A 15760-nucleotide genomic window follows, 5' to 3' on the forward strand; every position below is an offset into this window, starting at 1 on the left:
TCCTCAGAGATAAGATTATATATTTCATTAAGGAGAGACAGTGCACACTTTGGCATCTCATTGGCTTTACTGCTGCAGGGCTCCCACGGGATCAAGGTTCGCATATTGCTGCAGGGCTTGAAACCTGTGCCCTCAGGAGTGCAAAACTCAGTAATGAATTCAACCCTAATAAATCTTTTTCTGTCATACTGTTTCCATGGCCATGCCTGCCCCAGGTGCTTATTTGTCAGGTAATGCACAAAAAGTGATCATAAATTTTCCCTCATCTATCTTTGGACAAACGTGTGGTGTATTGCAGAATTACTTAATGTTAGCAACTGGTCAAATAGAGAGTTCAACCTTACACACTTCTGTTTTGTGCTTGGTCATATGTGAGGCACAGCCATAACACACATGTGAGCTTTGCTCAGTTCACAACATAAAAACCCTGAGATGTTAAACACACCATAAGTGAGGTATCACCTTATCAGACAGTCCTTCGAGACAGCTTGCATGCTGTGTTTAAATATTAAATCTGGCAGAGGTCACCACCAGCTGTCCATTAACCAAAACGAAAGGTGAAATCTGCACAGCAGCAACACCAACCAAGGTGTGCCCTGAACTGTGCCCCTTCTTTGTTTGGACTTGAATGAAGCTCTGAGCTTTCACCTCAGCACTCGGAGGCAATGTTTAACAACAGGATAAAACTTTATTACAAGGAGAAGAAACATATCTTGTATGAGTAATTGCTATTGAAAAACTCAAGGTGATAAACCTGAAGGAAAGGATGTAGATATTGAATCTAATGTTGATCAACATGATGCTTACCAGGAATCCTCCTGAGCTGCAGATCAGGCTGGCATGATACTGTGCAGTATTTCCAGCTTGGTGTCAAACCTCTCAGGAATCATTTGGTCTGTCTCATTAGCCCTGGAAATAACATGATGGGCCTTTCCCTTGTAAGGTTTAACATTCCCATAACAAATGACTTAAACTGTGCCCCAGAAAAGTACCAATTAAATCACTATGATGTTAACATCATATATTTTACTTGAGTGGGAGATTTCCTAGCAGGTTCCCTGCTGCTCAGAGTGAGCTGCATTTTACTGATGTGTTCCAACCTCCTGAATTTAGGCTTAGAGATATAATCCTTCACAACCCTGCTTTGTCTTACAGGTGTTTTGACTCTACCTTGCTTTGCAGGCCAAAACCTGTCTTAGCTGAGAATTAACACACCTGGGAAATATCTAAGGCCTCTGTTTCCTCTCAGTGAACACAACAGTCTATTAAGCTGCTAACATCAGATTCTTCTAACAACTTTCCATGTCTGCAGTCATGTTTTCTTCCCCAGCTCTCTGATTTCATTGAGACAGCAAGTCCCAGGGAGGGAGTTGAAGCATCCCAATGGCAAGCACTGCACACTCTGTGAAACGTCCTGAACACAAACAAAGGGCAAGGACAACTTGATAGATACCCTCAGTTTTTACATCCATTAATAGCTGTTCTAATAAGTACCAGTGACTGAGATTTTTCCTCCTCACTGCTAAATTGTTGTGATCTTGTGCCAGAGCAGAAATGTTTTGTTATGGTGAAATTGCCTGTGGACAAACAGCAGCAGCAGAAGCAGCAGGGCAGTGCTGAAGAACAGTCCCTCCTTCATGTGCTGAGCTGTGAAGCAGAGAAACAAGTGGAGCTCTCAGCATCCTTCTTCCCTGGTGCCCTCTGGTGACTGACTGCTCTCCCAGATCACACTGCACAGGATCCCAAAACACAAACCTGCCTAGGGGCCAGGCCTGGGGGAAGAAAAGAAATAGTATCAAGTTTGTCCATTAGTAACAGTGTGGGATGTGAAACTTGGTGGTCTGGTTTATTTCCCTGTAGTTCATGCAGGCAGCACCACCACTGCTGTGCACCAAAAATGAAGGAACAGTGAAGGAACAGCAAAAGATTTCTTGGAAACAATGACAACCACCCTGGAAAAGTAGGTAGGCTTTCAGGAGGGGCTTGCATTAGTTGTGCTTTTGCCACCATACACTACATCAATACTCACACTGCATTAGTCCTGAAGAGAGAAGGGAGTGTCTGATCTGATGCTCAGGGTCGTGCCCCACTGCATCATCTCATGTCCCTGTGGGATCAGTGCAGAGCTGGAGATGTTTAGCCTGGAAAAAAGGAGGCTTAGGAGAGAACTTTTTGCTCTCTACCTGGAAGGAGTTTGTAGAGAGGTGAGGATCAATCTCTTCTCCCAGGTAAAAAAGTGACAGATGAGAGGAAATGAAATGTCCTCAAGTCGTGCCAGAGGAGCTTTAGATTGGATATTAGGAGAAATTTCTTCATGGAAAGGGTGATCAGGAATTAGAACAGGTTGCCCAAGTGGTGGAATCACCAACCCTGAAAGTGTTAACAAAATGAGCAGATGTGGCACCACTTGGGGATGTGGTTGAGTGGTGAACATGGCAGTGTTAGGTTGATAGTAGGACTCAGTCTTGGAGGCCTTTCAGACCTTACCAGTGTGCTTTGTGAGACAGGCTGTCTCCCATTTCTGGGAGTCCTTCAGACTGTTTGCAAACATCCCCCAACTTACTTAATTTCTGCCTCCGAAAGCAGTGGGAGCACCTCTTCTTTGGCGTGTGCTGGAGCCAAAATAGCTCAGGGCTTCAAATAACCTGAGGTGGAACACCCACTGCCTGTAATTAGCATCCCACATCCAGGAGCTGGAATCACCTGAAACTCAAGAGAAGCCCAGGTGTCCCTAACTCAGGGTGTAACAAGGGGAGGACATCTGCTGGTAGGAGCATCTTGTACCTCAACAGCAGAGCAGCCACAACTGTGATCTGGAGCTGGAAGAGGCAGGAGTTGAAATCACTTAGAGCATCAAATACTTTGAATTGTAAGCAGCTGGAGCATTTATCAGTCAGAGCTTTGAAAACCAGGAGCAGCTCTAATCCAAACTAGCTGGGGTGTCTATCAGCTGGAGCCAGGGTGTCTGTCACCCAGAAGCCACACGGGTTGTCCTCTACAGGGAGCTCTACTCAGCAAGGAGCCTGGCCTCTTCCCTTGCTGATTAAACACATGTCACATGCTCCTCACTGCATGAAGGGTCTCTCTCAGTCCCATTCCTGACAGCAGAAGTGAGATGAGGGTGAGCCTGGCTCTTCTGGGCTGCCCTGCTCTGAGGGCCCACAGGCTGTGGCTGCAGCTGAGGCAGCAGCACAAGGCAGTGGAGTCCCCTCTGTACCTAAAAAAGGAGAGACACCAGTCAGTCAGAGCTCCTGGTGGCACACCCCAGAGACCCTCGGGAGATGCCTTTCCCGCTCCCTATCCAGAAGAGTCACATCTCTCCCAGAAGGGCAGTCCAGGAAGGGCATTTACACAAACCCATCTGTGAAGCAGGGTGAATTTCACCTTGACTGTGTGCACAGGAGCCGTACCCACACTGTCCCCAGCACTACACAGAACTCCTGGCAATGGGGTGCAGCTGGGCCAGACCCCAACAACTCTTGGTTCACCTTTCCTGAGCTCCCTTCCAAGCTCCCAGGCCCCCAGACATTAGGCACAAACGTCCTAGGAGAGGCTTTGGTCTGGGGGGCTGTGACAGCTCCCCACATGGTGCTGGCCCCCCTCTGGCATTGTTTTCCCCCCCACTCATATTCATAGGGTGCCAAGAGAGGCAGCAGGAACAGAACCAACCCAGCCAGCCCTTAGAGGGGATCTCAAGTGCTTGTCCATCACCCACAATGAGGTTTTCCCAGTTATGCTGGGCTTCTCCCACCCTAGCCAACAGCAAGAGACCCCCTTGACAGCATGGCTGGATGTGTGGTCATCACTTCGGGCACTCACCAGGCACTGCCTGCAGCTCCTGTGTCCCCTGACACTCCTTGGATGAGGTAGGCACTTGGGGCAGGCAGCTCCTGGCTCCTTGCTCACCTCCACAGCACGGCCTGTGCAAACAAAGCCCCGTGAGGACACAAGGGCAAAGCTGTGTCAAGAAGGACCCGTCTTAGAAGGAAAACGACCACCACAACCATCCTGGCCACCAGGAAACCACAAAGATCCCGGCCCCAGCAAGCTGGCAGCGGCCTGAAGGGAGGTGGAAAAGCACAATACAGGACCCCTCAGCAGGAAAGGGAGGCTCGGCATTACTGACAGAAACGCCTCAGGACCCGTAAAATGTCCCCGTTCCGGCAGTAAGCAGCCGCGGGGCAGGGGGCTGCTGCCAGTCCAGGGCTGACCCCGACCGGGAATTGCTGACACCGAGGTGCCTCACCTGGGGGTGCTGTGGGCAGGTCTATGTCCCTTGATATCCCTGGGACACGGTGCCATCCCAACAGCACTCAGCCCGAGAGTCGCGGTGCTCCTGGGGCAGGACAGGTCAGGAAGCGCGGAGTCCCGGCACATGGCGCTGGAACAGCCTGCAAGGATCTCACGGGAGAAGCGGAATCCCTGAGGAAAAAACAAGCTCGCCGCGCCTCCTAGTGTGCTCCAGGAGGGTGGAACACCGGGAGCGAGTGGCTGAGCCGTGCGACAGCCAGGGACCGCCCGCTCCGGGATCGGGATAGGGGCGGGTGCAGCTCCGGGCTTTACAACTCTGTGATGTGGAGCACCCGCGACAAGAGGCTTTTCCTTCCTGCCCGCTGCTGGCAGCAGTTTGGCAAAGTAGCACTTCAAATAATGAATACAGATGAGTGGTCTTAAGTGCATACTTGCTTTCGTAGTGGTCGTTTGTAGTTACTTCTAATAAAGAAATTCACAGAAACAAAACCTCTGTGTCCTCGCGTCTGCTCAGCAGCCTCCTGGCTGCTTCTGGCTCACTGTGGAGGAGGACACGGCTGACTGTAGAGGTTCGTGCCTTTGGTCCTTGGTCCCAATGGACAACCCCTGCATGCACTGGAGGAGAAAGAGACCCCGGGAGGAGATCCATGATCAAGGACGGGCGTAGAAGGATGCCAAGCAGGAATGATTGTCAGGGAAACCCAAAACAACCAACCCTGTGGGAAGAGAGATGAGGACAGGGGGCCGGTGAGAGCTCCGTTCTGTGGACACAGGGCTCACTTGTCCCTGGAAAGAGGGGACCTCAGCACTCCTGACTTACAAGTCCTGGATCTTGGGTGCTCTCAGCACACCCATGGGCTCCTCAGCAGCAGGGCTGTCGCTGAGCTGGCCAGCTAAACCAGGCAGCTGCCTGCGTTGTGGGCTGGGCTCAGAGCCAGCCCCCAGCCCCGCGCTGTTGGCTGGCAGGGTGCACGTAGCAGGGATTTAGGACCAGCAGCCAGGAGGGAGCAGAGGTGACCCAGCATGCCTGCGGCACCCGCGACATCTGTTCCCGCAGCAGGCACACTGCCAGCTCCCAGAGTGGCAGAACCCCCCTCGAGCCCCGTTGAATCCCATGTGCCAGGGTCGGCACATCATAAAACACAGAGCAGCACACGCGTCCCGAGGTAACTTTATTTCATGCAAAACTTCCCCTCCTCTTCATCCCGGGACTCCGATCGGGGGAAAAAAGGAGCTTATATTTGGGGGCAGGTCTCAGGGGAGGGTACAATCTTTAACAAATCAGGAGAATTGGGAGTAAAAACAAGGCGGGAACTACAAGGCATAAACCAATAAAAATCCCAGGGGAGGAGAACAGTTTCAGTAAACTGATAGAGTTTGGAGAAATAGAAACTAGAAACTAACAACAAAAAAAGTGACGAAAATTCTGGGAAAAGGTGGGAACAAAAAGGAAACCGCATAAAGAAACTACCAAATTACAAATCAAACAATAAACCTACTAATAAAACAAAAAACACGCTGCAACTTGAACGCACACGCCGTCAGCAGCGGCACAGCCTCACCCCTTCACACCGGGAGCAAATGCAGCGGGGGTTGTGATGCTGAAAACAGGCGAGTGGAAAAGGTACTTTTGAATAAATTCCCGTCCTGTCCAGCAGGTGCCAGCACAGAAGTACAGATATGCCAGAGCCTCCAGGCCCCCTGCAGCCCTCTCTGGGCAAAACCCCAACATTCTCTGTTCAAAGCAACAAACTTTAAACCAATCTGAGCCAGAGCAACCCCAGACCCAGACTTACCTCTTCCCTGTTTGTCACCATGGTAGGCAATGGATAAACCTTTGCACCCCCAAGTCCCAGCTCTTCCACCATAGCATATTACACCCAACACCCACAACCTGCAGGGTCTGACCCAGAGAAGCCACTCCCATGTAATGGTCTCTTGGTCTCTTCACAATCTTTATGTGGGGAAAGCAGAGTGACTGGGAATCCCACAGCATCACCACTCCCCGCTTGTGTCCTGGTGCTGGGGACAGTCCAGGCATCCATAGGGATGGGTTCAGTGCTTTTGGGTCTCTCTGAGCAGAGGGCAATGCTGTCACCAGATCTGCACATTGGTGGTGTCCACAGAGAAGTTGTTCCCATAGCAGATTTGGCTTTTGTTTTATCTTTTCTGTTCCCATAGCAGATATGACTATTGTTTTATCTTCTCCTCACTGAATTTTGTGGTCTGGCCTCATTCCAGTGTGGGTGGGCAAGAGAAAGCTTCATTTACCTGACAACTTCATAGTGCCTCTGGCCACACAGCCTAGAAAAGTACAGCACTGATTCTGATGCTACAGAAAGACACAGAGACATAAATAACAACACACAGGCAAGAAGACAAGCAGTGCTTTTATTGCTGGCTTTACCAAGGGAAAAGGGAATCGAGCAGAGTGAAGGCAAACTCCTCATGGTGCATGTCCCAACATCCAGGGCAGCAGCAGCTCCTGCCTGCACAGGCTCCACAGGGTCCAATGAAGATGGCAGCATCTGCAACGGGACAGGAGAGCAGGATTACCCTTTCCTCAGCCATTACTGCTCTGGCACTGCTGCAACCCTGTGTCTGGAGTCAGGTGTCAGAGGAAAGGGAGACCCAGGGAAGGCACTGAGACGAAGTAGCTCCAGCCCCCCAGTTTACCAGAATATGCCCATTGCCCTCCTCCGGTTGATGTCTCTCTTCAGCTGGCAGAGTGCACACGGGCTGCAACACCAGAGGGCGCAAAAGTCGTTCAGGATGGAGCCCTGTGGAGCAAGCGACATTGCATGAATAATCCCTTCCCACACCAAACGTTAAATCTTTCAGCCTTTCTATTTCACATCGTCAGCATCCATGGGAGCTCACCCGGGCCCTGCACCTCCCAGCAAGGACTGGGATGAAGTAGTGTGCGCTGGGATTACCTGCAGCTCACAGCGGTGAGCCAGATGTGTCCCTTACTCCTGGCCAGCTGGGATGCTCATGCAACTCCTCACCTCTGCCCTTCCCCTTGGGCAGCCCTTTCTCCTTCCTTGAGCCCCCACCCCAGCACCCATCCCGTGGCTGTTGTCGCTGTTGGGACAGGACCCCGAGCTGGTCACTCACTGGGATTTTGTATCTGGTGCGGTACAGGGTCCTCATGGCCACGCTAGAGCCACACAGGCAGCACTCGTCCATGTCCCCAGCCACTTGGCAGCTCAGGCAGAAGAAGCAGAAGATTCCACAAAGACCTGTGAGACAGTGAGATGTGGACTTGGCTGAGGGGTGCCAATACCGAGGAAAGGGGAAAAAAACAGCTGAGAGCTGTGGCTCTTGACATCAGGCAAGAGCTGCTCTGCCTCCAGTACCCACGGGAGTGGGGCTGGCAGCAGGGGTAATGCTGCAGGAGGAGAAGGGTAAAACACCAGGGACATATAATGAACAACAGCAGGAATGAGGGCTACATTATGTACTCACATACGCCGCAGTCGGAGCAGCAGTCCAGCATCCCTGTTTGCCACTCCCCTGGCTGCTGGGCAGCTAAAAACTGGGGTTGGACTGTAATCACATTTTGAGAGGCCATTGCCAGCACAGGTTCAGGTCCCTCCAGGCAGTTTGTGGTCTGGAAAGAAAAGCCGTCAGAGGCGGATGCTGCAGGAATTTCTGAAGTGGGTGTCTTGCTCAGGCTGCTGCATTCAGAGTTCCTTGGGGAGTCCCCACTGCCAGGGTAGTGCCACCCTCACCACAAAGTGGGGGGCACAGCTCTGCCAGAAGCTGACACTACCCTCTGAAGGAAAGCCCTCCCTAAAACCAGTCTTCCACGAAAGGCAGCAGCACACCCTCCCTATGCAAGTAAAATTTCTCTGGGAAAACAGAGGTCCTTCTGCTTCAGAATTGAAATGCTTTAACACCTCAAACTAGTCTTTTCATCTCCAGGTCATCTTTCATTGTTCTCTGTGTAAAATCACATAAAAATATCTGTGTAAAATTGCCTGGGTAAAGTTGTCTGCATTTTGGGCTGTTTTTTGGGGTTTGTTTTGTTTTGTTTATGATCACAGTCTCCCAAAGTTATTACTGCTCAGTTCTAGCCTCCCCAAGCTCTCAGGAGTCAACTTAATCTTTGCTTTGTTCTATGAGAATCTCAGCTTATTTGCTTCCCTCTCTCCCTTCCTTCTTCACTTTCCTTCTTATGGTGTTTCAAGGCAGTGGGTTTTCGTTGTCTCTTTCAATCACCCTAAGCTCTGCCACCAGTTCCTATCCCTCCTCCACTTGACTGTCTGTGCCAACACATCATCATCCTCCTCTTCCTCAGTCTTGTGGGGTCACCATAGCCTGTGGAGCTCCTCTCCATCCCATCCTTTCTCAGCAATGGGCTGCATTCTCTGAGAAGAGGAAAGCTCCTGCTCCACAGTACCATCCCCAAAATCACCTGACCAAAGTAACCACTCCCCCTGCACCTCCATCAGGGGCCCCTTCCCTCCCTGCCACCCCCGCAAGGCACAGCACCAGTTCTGCCACTCTCACTTTTGGTTTTGGAGCTTTAATTAAAACAAACAAAAAACCTGAGGATTCTCCCGGGAGAGCTCCCATGCAGACACACTCCCTGCCCTTTGCCCAGTCTCAGCACCACTTTGTTAGGCACTCTGAGAGGATTGTTTTCTCTCCAGAATTGCACAGTTACACAAAGTTAAGTATTAAACGACACAAGAAATGGGGTGGAACAATTACTGTGCCCAGCACTCAGACAATGCCATCGAGCTCATTGAGAGTGGCACCGGCTGTGGCATTGCATTTGTACTGACTAATGCCAACAGGTGGCTCGCTGGAAGCTCCTGTGACTCCCCAGCACAACAGACACATCCCAGCTGTCAGAAACAGCCCTTGTTCCTGGCAATCCAGGAAGTGGAAAAAGGTTGTTGAATTATGGTGTAAGAGGGAAGAAAGCTGGTAAAAACCTCCGCATGGTTTGCTCCTGACTTTTTGCAGGCAGTGGAACAAAGCTAGGCTGTCCCTATCTGAGACACCTGTGGTGCAGCAGGGGACACTGCATCCATCGTCCCTCTCCGGACACCTCCTGGCCCTGCCTTGGCCAGCTGTCCCTGTTTGTTAGTCTGTGAGATCCCAGGTAATTCCCACCACCTCTGCAGCCAATGTAACACCTCCTGGCATGCCAAAACAGCAGGCCCCTCAGGAAGCCTTGGCACACGATGATTTAAGAAAGAAGCAGGAGGGGCAGGAGAGGAGACAGACCATGGACAGGCTGTGCAGTGGTGAGCCCAGCATGGGGCTCCCATGCAGCAACAGGGACGTTTAGCAGCAGGCAGGACCACAGGGAGAAGTGTGCACAGGAACAGCAGCAGCAAGAGAAATTTTAGGGGCAGGATCCCTCCCAGTCAGGTTTCCCCTTCCCCTCCCCAGGTACGAGCACACCACCCTGCACAGGTGGTGGCTGCAGTGCAGAGCAGGCAGCAGCCTGGAAAAGCCTCTGCCACACACTCACCTACAGAGAGATGGGCCAGGCCCAGCACACCAAATGTATCACAATTTCACAATTCACACCCCATGGCTTCACCAGCCACACTGGAATGAATGATGGGGACAAAAACATCCTGAAGTGCATGCAGCTACATTTCACCAACAGCCAAGGTCACAAAGCTGTATCTACAGGCACTGTACGTGCACAAATACAGTGCACTGTATGAGCAACACAGTGCAAAAACTGCTATCCTCTACCTCTGTTCCCCACATCTGTCAGGATGCCATCAGCAGCACCCACCACGCTGTGGTTAACCCTTGAAGCAGCTTTCCAGGTAGAAAACCTCACCTTTGCTTCCAACCCTTCCCCTTGCCAAGCATCACCACATCAGCCACAAGCAGTTTCCGTACCACAACCAAAGCAAAGCCAAGCCATACATACTTGCCAAGCTGTCCTTGTCCCAGCAGAAGACACGTCTCTTTTTCCTGGCTCTCATGCTTTATATGCACTCTGGCAAATGACCTTTGCTCCCTCTGACTAACAGAGCAAATGGTGCAGCTTTGCACAATGGCAGCTTCCCTGCTGCATTCCTGCTGCCAACCTTTGCCTTTCCCCACCCAGATGTTCTCCAGGCCCAGAGCCCCGGTGGGAGAGGTTTCCAGAGGAGGGCAGTTTATTTCCAGGCTCTTGTGCTGTCCTAAGCCGTGTGCTGCTGGAGGTGCAGCACCTGTAATTGCACTGGGTGACATGGGGATGAGCTCTCTCAGGCTGAAAATGCATTTTTCTGCATTTCCAGGGATCATCCATAGGACCGTCTGAGCCATGTGGGTTTAAGCAGTTGGGAGTGCCATCACACCCACCCACCCCTCAGCACCGACAGAGCCACTTAAAAGTTTTGTGGTAAAGGTAGAGAGGGGACAAAAAATAATCATAGTCTCCTTAAAGAATGAAGCTGGGAGATATTTGCAGGGATCAAAAGTCCTTTAGCATTTCTCTTGAGAGTGATGGAGAGAGGGTGGCTGCAACCTCCACCTTCTGCATGGGAATGAGGGCTCACAGCCCAGTGCAGACAAGATGGGCTGTATAATGCCATGCAGGAAGATGGCACTAATTGTACCTAGAGAGGACACAGATAACCCACGACCCAGACAGGTTTTTTATTGCAGGTGTGGAGGAATTCATGCTCAGGGTCCATATCTCTTCAACATAGAGGTGAGCTGGTGCCAGGTACCCCATGCCTTTCTATTCAGAAAGGTGTCACTGACCAACACTGGGCAGCCACCTGGGCCACCACAGCAGGGGCAATACTGTGGCCTGCAGAAGTCACTTGCCTACAGGAAGACCCAGCTCTACCCTGCAGCAGTAGTGATTTTCCCAAATTTTGCAACTTGGGATGAGCAAAACTGGCTCCTTCAATGTATTAAATATCCTTTCTAAAAGCTGATCCAATAACAAAATACTAGTGAAAATCTTTCTCTGCAGCAGGCACAGGGAAACCTCAGCTACACCAGGGGCTGCTGAGATGGATGGAGCAGGAGAAGGATGGGTACTCTCAGGTGGTGCAAGAGTAACATACACAGAGGTAGGAAGACAAACTCAGAACTTTATTTCTGCAGTTAAGTAGAGAAAATCAAATGCAGTCAAGGTAAGCTCCACGTGGTACATTTCCCAACAGTGTTGACTCCTGATTGCAGCAGCTCCAAGGATGCAGCAAGGATGGCAGCATCTGCAACAGGATGGAAGAGGAGTGTCAGGACCGAGCTGAGCCTCACCACACTCTGTCTTGCCCCAGTCCTCCCCGCTCCACCCTGCACAAGGTCCCCAGCCATATTTTGCTTCAGGACACGTCACTCTGGTCAACTGTCCATGGCCATTTCCCCACTGCAGCAAACTTAGTCTGGTGTCAAGATGTTGGCAGGAGAGGCTCTGGGAAGCCACCTGGCTGCATGTGAGAGCAGCTTTATGGACAAGCAGCTGCACCCCCAGCTTACCAGAATATGCCAAGCTCCTTCCTGCGGTTGACGTCTCTCTTCATTTGGCAAACAGAGCACACGGTGCACCACATGGTGATGCAGTAGTCAGAGCAAATGGACCCCTGTCAGGGAGAAACTGGTTAGGGACAGAGGCTTCCCAGAGATCATGTTCCAGCCAAGAAAATGTTAATCACATTCCAGGTCAAGTACTCTTCTTGGCAGGCTGCAGCATCCTGAGTAGAAAACACTGAAGCCCTGGGCTGGCAAACCCCAGGCACCTCGGAAAGGAAGGAAGGAGCCCTTTGTGCAGGCTGCAGATAGCTACTGATCTTTTGACTTCTAAAGGTCAGACTGGGAATTAAAATGTTCACAGAAACAGACAGTGTGGGCAGAGTGAACTTGGGACCCTATGGCTTGCCCTTGGGATGGCAGCAACCACCTCCCATGCAGGAAGAAACACCCTCACGTATGCACTGTCCACCTTTCTCCCAAACCTGATGATGGATCTTTATCCTTGTAACCATCTTCACCTATTCTTTATTCAACCCACAGTTATCTCAAGTCTTTCCCATCTTTCAAAGCTCAAAGAAGGAAGCAGCAGCTGAGGTAGATAAGAATGGGAAAAAAGGGGAACTGGAAATCACTGCTGTCCTGAGCCCATCCCTTAAGTGCAGAGAAAGGGGCCTCGGGGGCACCCTGTCCTTCAGGCTCACAGCAGGGTGAGGGCATAGCTCAGCACTGACCGGGATGTTGTATCTGGTGCGGTACAGGGTCCTCATGGCCACGCTGGTCCCACACAGGCAGCACTCATTCATGTCCCCAGCCAGCTGGCAAGCCAGGCATGGGAAGCAGAACATCCCGCAGCAGCCTGGCAGGGGGAGAAACACAGCACTGGATGAGGCTCTGCCTGCCCGCCTGGAGCAGCTGGGCAAGCCAGGCTGCCTGGCTGCACAGTGGCACCGCTGAGCCAAGCAGCAGGGGCAGGAAAACTGTGTGCAAGGCACTCACAGACGCCACAGTCGGAGCAGCAGTCCATCAGGCCCGTCTGCCACGTGCATCTCGACACAGAGGACATGGCCCCGCCATACTGCGGCTGGATTGTCACAACGGTTGGGACAGCCATTCCCAGGTGCTCTTCTGAAAGAGACAGGAAACAGGAGAGTCAGTGAAAAAGCTGTGGTTGGGCTGAACCTCCAACTAAACTGGTGGCTACCACCCCTCAGCAGGCTGCCTTTTGCCCAGCTCGCTAGCTGCCACTGGCGGTGATAGAGCATAACCATACCTTGCCTGCATTTCTACCTGTGATGGATGTTATGGAATAATTCGTGCTTATGTAAAATATACATGAAATAAGTTGTGCTTGTACGAAAAATTCTTAAAGATTTAAAACCACAAGCCGCAGCCAGGGAAAGAAATTGTTTCACAAATTGTGATTTCAAATCACAGACAGCGAAGAGAAAAAACCTAATTAGCAAATGACAGAGGGAGATGGGTCCTTTCTCGGGACAGTCCAGAGACCCCCAAGCGATTGAGTACCCGAGAAGTATTGGTGATCAAGATAGTCAGAGCTGTCAAGGGTGTGCATCCCAACACCAGGTTCCAGTAACCTGACAATCAGCATTCATCACTTCCCAGAAAGGATTTTGTCCAGCCCAGCACAGAGAAAAGGAAACTACATGAATATGTGCAGCAAGAAGAATAGGAGAAACTAGAGAAGAATAGGAGAAACTCTGCCCCAGGTGAAATAAACCATATAAAACTAGCCCGGCAGAGACAGCATTTGTGAACAGAGAGGATTTGAAGCGGTAGAGTTCGGATCTGTGTTCACCCAGTGCGGATCCCAGGCTCGACACCGACCATTTGATTGTGGCTATCGGAGACCGAATCTTGGTCGTGAAATAAAAACCTTTTTTAATTGATTATTGATTTGGCTTTATCATTTTATTATTTATAACACATCTGTTCAAGGTTTTCACGTTATCTCCCATTTTATCCAGCCTTCAAAATATCATCAGGCCACTGATGTTCCCCACTCCACTCCACAAAGGCTTTGCTAGTGCTTAGACGTGACTCATTCCAGGCTAAAGGGAGGGACTTGGGCATTCTGGTTGTTGGACTTCTTGTATTTTACACAAGAGGCTTTAGCATGGGCACAGGGCATGTGGGAAGCACCTGTGGACTCATTTCCTCATAACAAAGCCAGGCTACACACAAGAGAGTAGAACAGAAAACTCGTATCTCTGGTTTCCTGGTGTAGGGAGCCAGAAAGTGAGAAAATCAATGTCCAAAGTCTGAAACACTCCTTGCATTTCTGTGGTTAAGCAAGCAAGTAAACCTTGCAAACCAGTAAGCCGTAGGTCTAAAATAATAATAATGATGATGATGATAATAGTAAGAATAGCAACAAGAACAATTCCTTCCTTTCTGCTTCTAATTCCCTAGCCAAGTAAAAAAGCACAAAGTATTTCTAGGTAACAATTCTGAGAAAGTTTGGGCTTGGGTGAGGTTCTCTGAGGTAAGATAAACTGCCTGCTCACATTTGTTGAACCTTCTTTTCTGTAAGTTGTGTTGATTTATTTTACGTCTTAGAAACAGCAGTTCAACAAAGGCAGACCCACCCTATTGGATGGTGAGCTGCTGCCTCCTCCTCCTCCTCCTCCTCCTCCTCCTCCTCCTCCTCCTCCTCCTCCTCCTCCTCCTCCTCCTCCTCCTCCTCTTCTTGCTTCTGAGCTCAGAAGCCAGAATAGAAACTAAAATCAAGGAGTGATGGTGGGGGAGGGGGAACACTCACTTTCCCCATCCTTTGGAGTAAGGTGTACTTCTCCAGAAATCCCACTCCTGGCTTCAGCTGGCAACACACAGCAGCCTGCAAGCCCGGCGGGAGTGCAGCTGGAGGTGGTATCAGGTGTGTGTCCAGAGGGAAGCGCAATGCCTCTGCCTATCCACAGCTTCCCTCTGCCTGCCAGCAGCAGTGCCACCCGCACAAGTATTATTCACCTATTTTCTCCTCTCCTAGCTGCAAACAGCAATGAAGAGTTTGAAGCATAGCTGCTCTTGCCACCAACAGCACACCCCACTGAAGGGACAAGCAAGCACACAGAGAGACCAGGGATCAAAAGCCATCCATATCCAAACTTCTGGTAGGGCAGTTCAGTTTAAACGGAGAGTAAAGTACCAGTCAGATTCCTTCAACACGTTCATACAATTGTGTTAGCGTCAGAAAGCAGTAAGCAAAGGTAAACTCTCCATAATCCAGCTTTTGCACATAGCTTTTTAAAAGCCCCCTCACTTCCCCAAGTAGGATTTGCCAGATAGTTTGATTTATATTTTGAGCTAAGCAGGAAAAAAAAAATCCCTTCTTTGACACTATCATCCCACTTTTCCCAAGCTAACAAGTTACTGATACTCCCATGCTTTTAGAGAACTAACCTGGTGAGCAGCCTTGGTCAGTGCAGACTTCCTCTCCCTGCACAAAGAGGCTCTGGCGAAGATGAAACTAAACTTACTCCCTCGGATGTTCTTATTGGCAGTTAGCAGTAAATCGTACAATAGGTGGGAGGTAACTTGAAGGGGGAGGTCAGGAGCTGTGCCCTGTCCTTACAACCACAGACTTTACACGTGCAAAACACAGTCATTTATTTTTCTTTTTCCCGGGATTACTTTTTTTTTTTAATGTTTGCATGTTTATTGTCTTATTCCCTTAACTTTTTCCATGTGATGTTGCTGCTCAGGGAAGAGCAGCTCTAAATAATGTACTTACATCAGAACAGACATTTAGGTTTTCATTTCTTAGAAAACACATCCCACATGGGGAGGCTTTCCATAATAATTAGGCTGATTCCCTAAGTGCTTGTCACAGTCACTGTAGCCCAGCCACTACAGTAAAATTAACTGAGCAATTACCATACACACATAAATTTCACTTCATAAGATACCAATATTACAGTTTCTACACTAACATGCCCCAAATACGTAACCACCTATGCCCTGTGCAAATCATGACAGTTTTGGATGCACTTCCAAATTTTGTGGAGAATCTGTGGCACCAGGACCGCACGTTTTGTTTCCC

The 15760-nt window shown here is 50.2% G+C and overlaps 2 protein-coding genes and 1 long non-coding RNA gene across 5 annotated transcripts; all 3 read right to left on the reverse strand.

The window, feature by feature from the left end:
- Positions 1-231: 231 nt before the first annotated feature.
- LOC135298753 (uncharacterized) lies at positions 232-4482 on the reverse strand. The gene is made up of 4 exons (XR_010360777.1): positions 4247-4482; positions 3820-3920; positions 2030-3217; positions 232-1772 (listed from the first exon to the last, which is right to left on the reverse strand). It is a non-coding gene; the product is annotated as an uncharacterized LOC135298753 (long non-coding RNA).
- A 2141-nt stretch (positions 4483-6623) lies between these two features.
- On the reverse strand, positions 6624-10310 carry LOC135298755 (placenta-specific gene 8 protein-like). Of its 2 annotated transcripts, XM_064416629.1 has the most exons (5): positions 10160-10310; positions 7720-7864; positions 7369-7493; positions 6928-7031; positions 6624-6779 (listed from the first exon to the last, which is right to left on the reverse strand). In XM_064416629.1, coding segments are annotated over exons 2-5 (336 nt in total). In that variant the 5' UTR covers positions 7826-7864; positions 10160-10310; the 3' UTR covers positions 6624-6778. The 2 variants fall into 2 exon arrangements, with proteins under 2 accessions (XP_064272699.1, XP_064272697.1); XM_064416627.1 differs by lacking the exon at positions 6624-6779 and having other exon boundaries at positions 6924-7031.
- A 991-nt stretch (positions 10311-11301) lies between these two features.
- On the reverse strand, positions 11302-15275 carry LOC135298754 (placenta-specific gene 8 protein-like). Of its 2 annotated transcripts, XM_064416626.1 has the most exons (5): positions 15121-15275; positions 12700-12828; positions 12435-12559; positions 11710-11813; positions 11302-11444 (listed from the first exon to the last, which is right to left on the reverse strand). In XM_064416626.1, coding segments are annotated over exons 2-5 (345 nt in total). In that variant the 5' UTR covers positions 12815-12828; positions 15121-15275; the 3' UTR covers positions 11302-11443. The 2 variants fall into 2 exon arrangements, with proteins under 2 accessions (XP_064272696.1, XP_064272695.1); XM_064416625.1 differs by lacking the exon at positions 11302-11444 and having other exon boundaries at positions 11706-11813.
- Between the last annotated feature and the right edge of the window lie 485 nt (positions 15276-15760).

The sequence above is a fragment of the Passer domesticus genome, chromosome 4 (assembly GCF_036417665.1).
Source record: "Passer domesticus isolate bPasDom1 chromosome 4, bPasDom1.hap1, whole genome shotgun sequence".
NCBI classification, from domain to species: Eukaryota; Metazoa; Chordata; class Aves; order Passeriformes; family Passeridae; genus Passer; species Passer domesticus.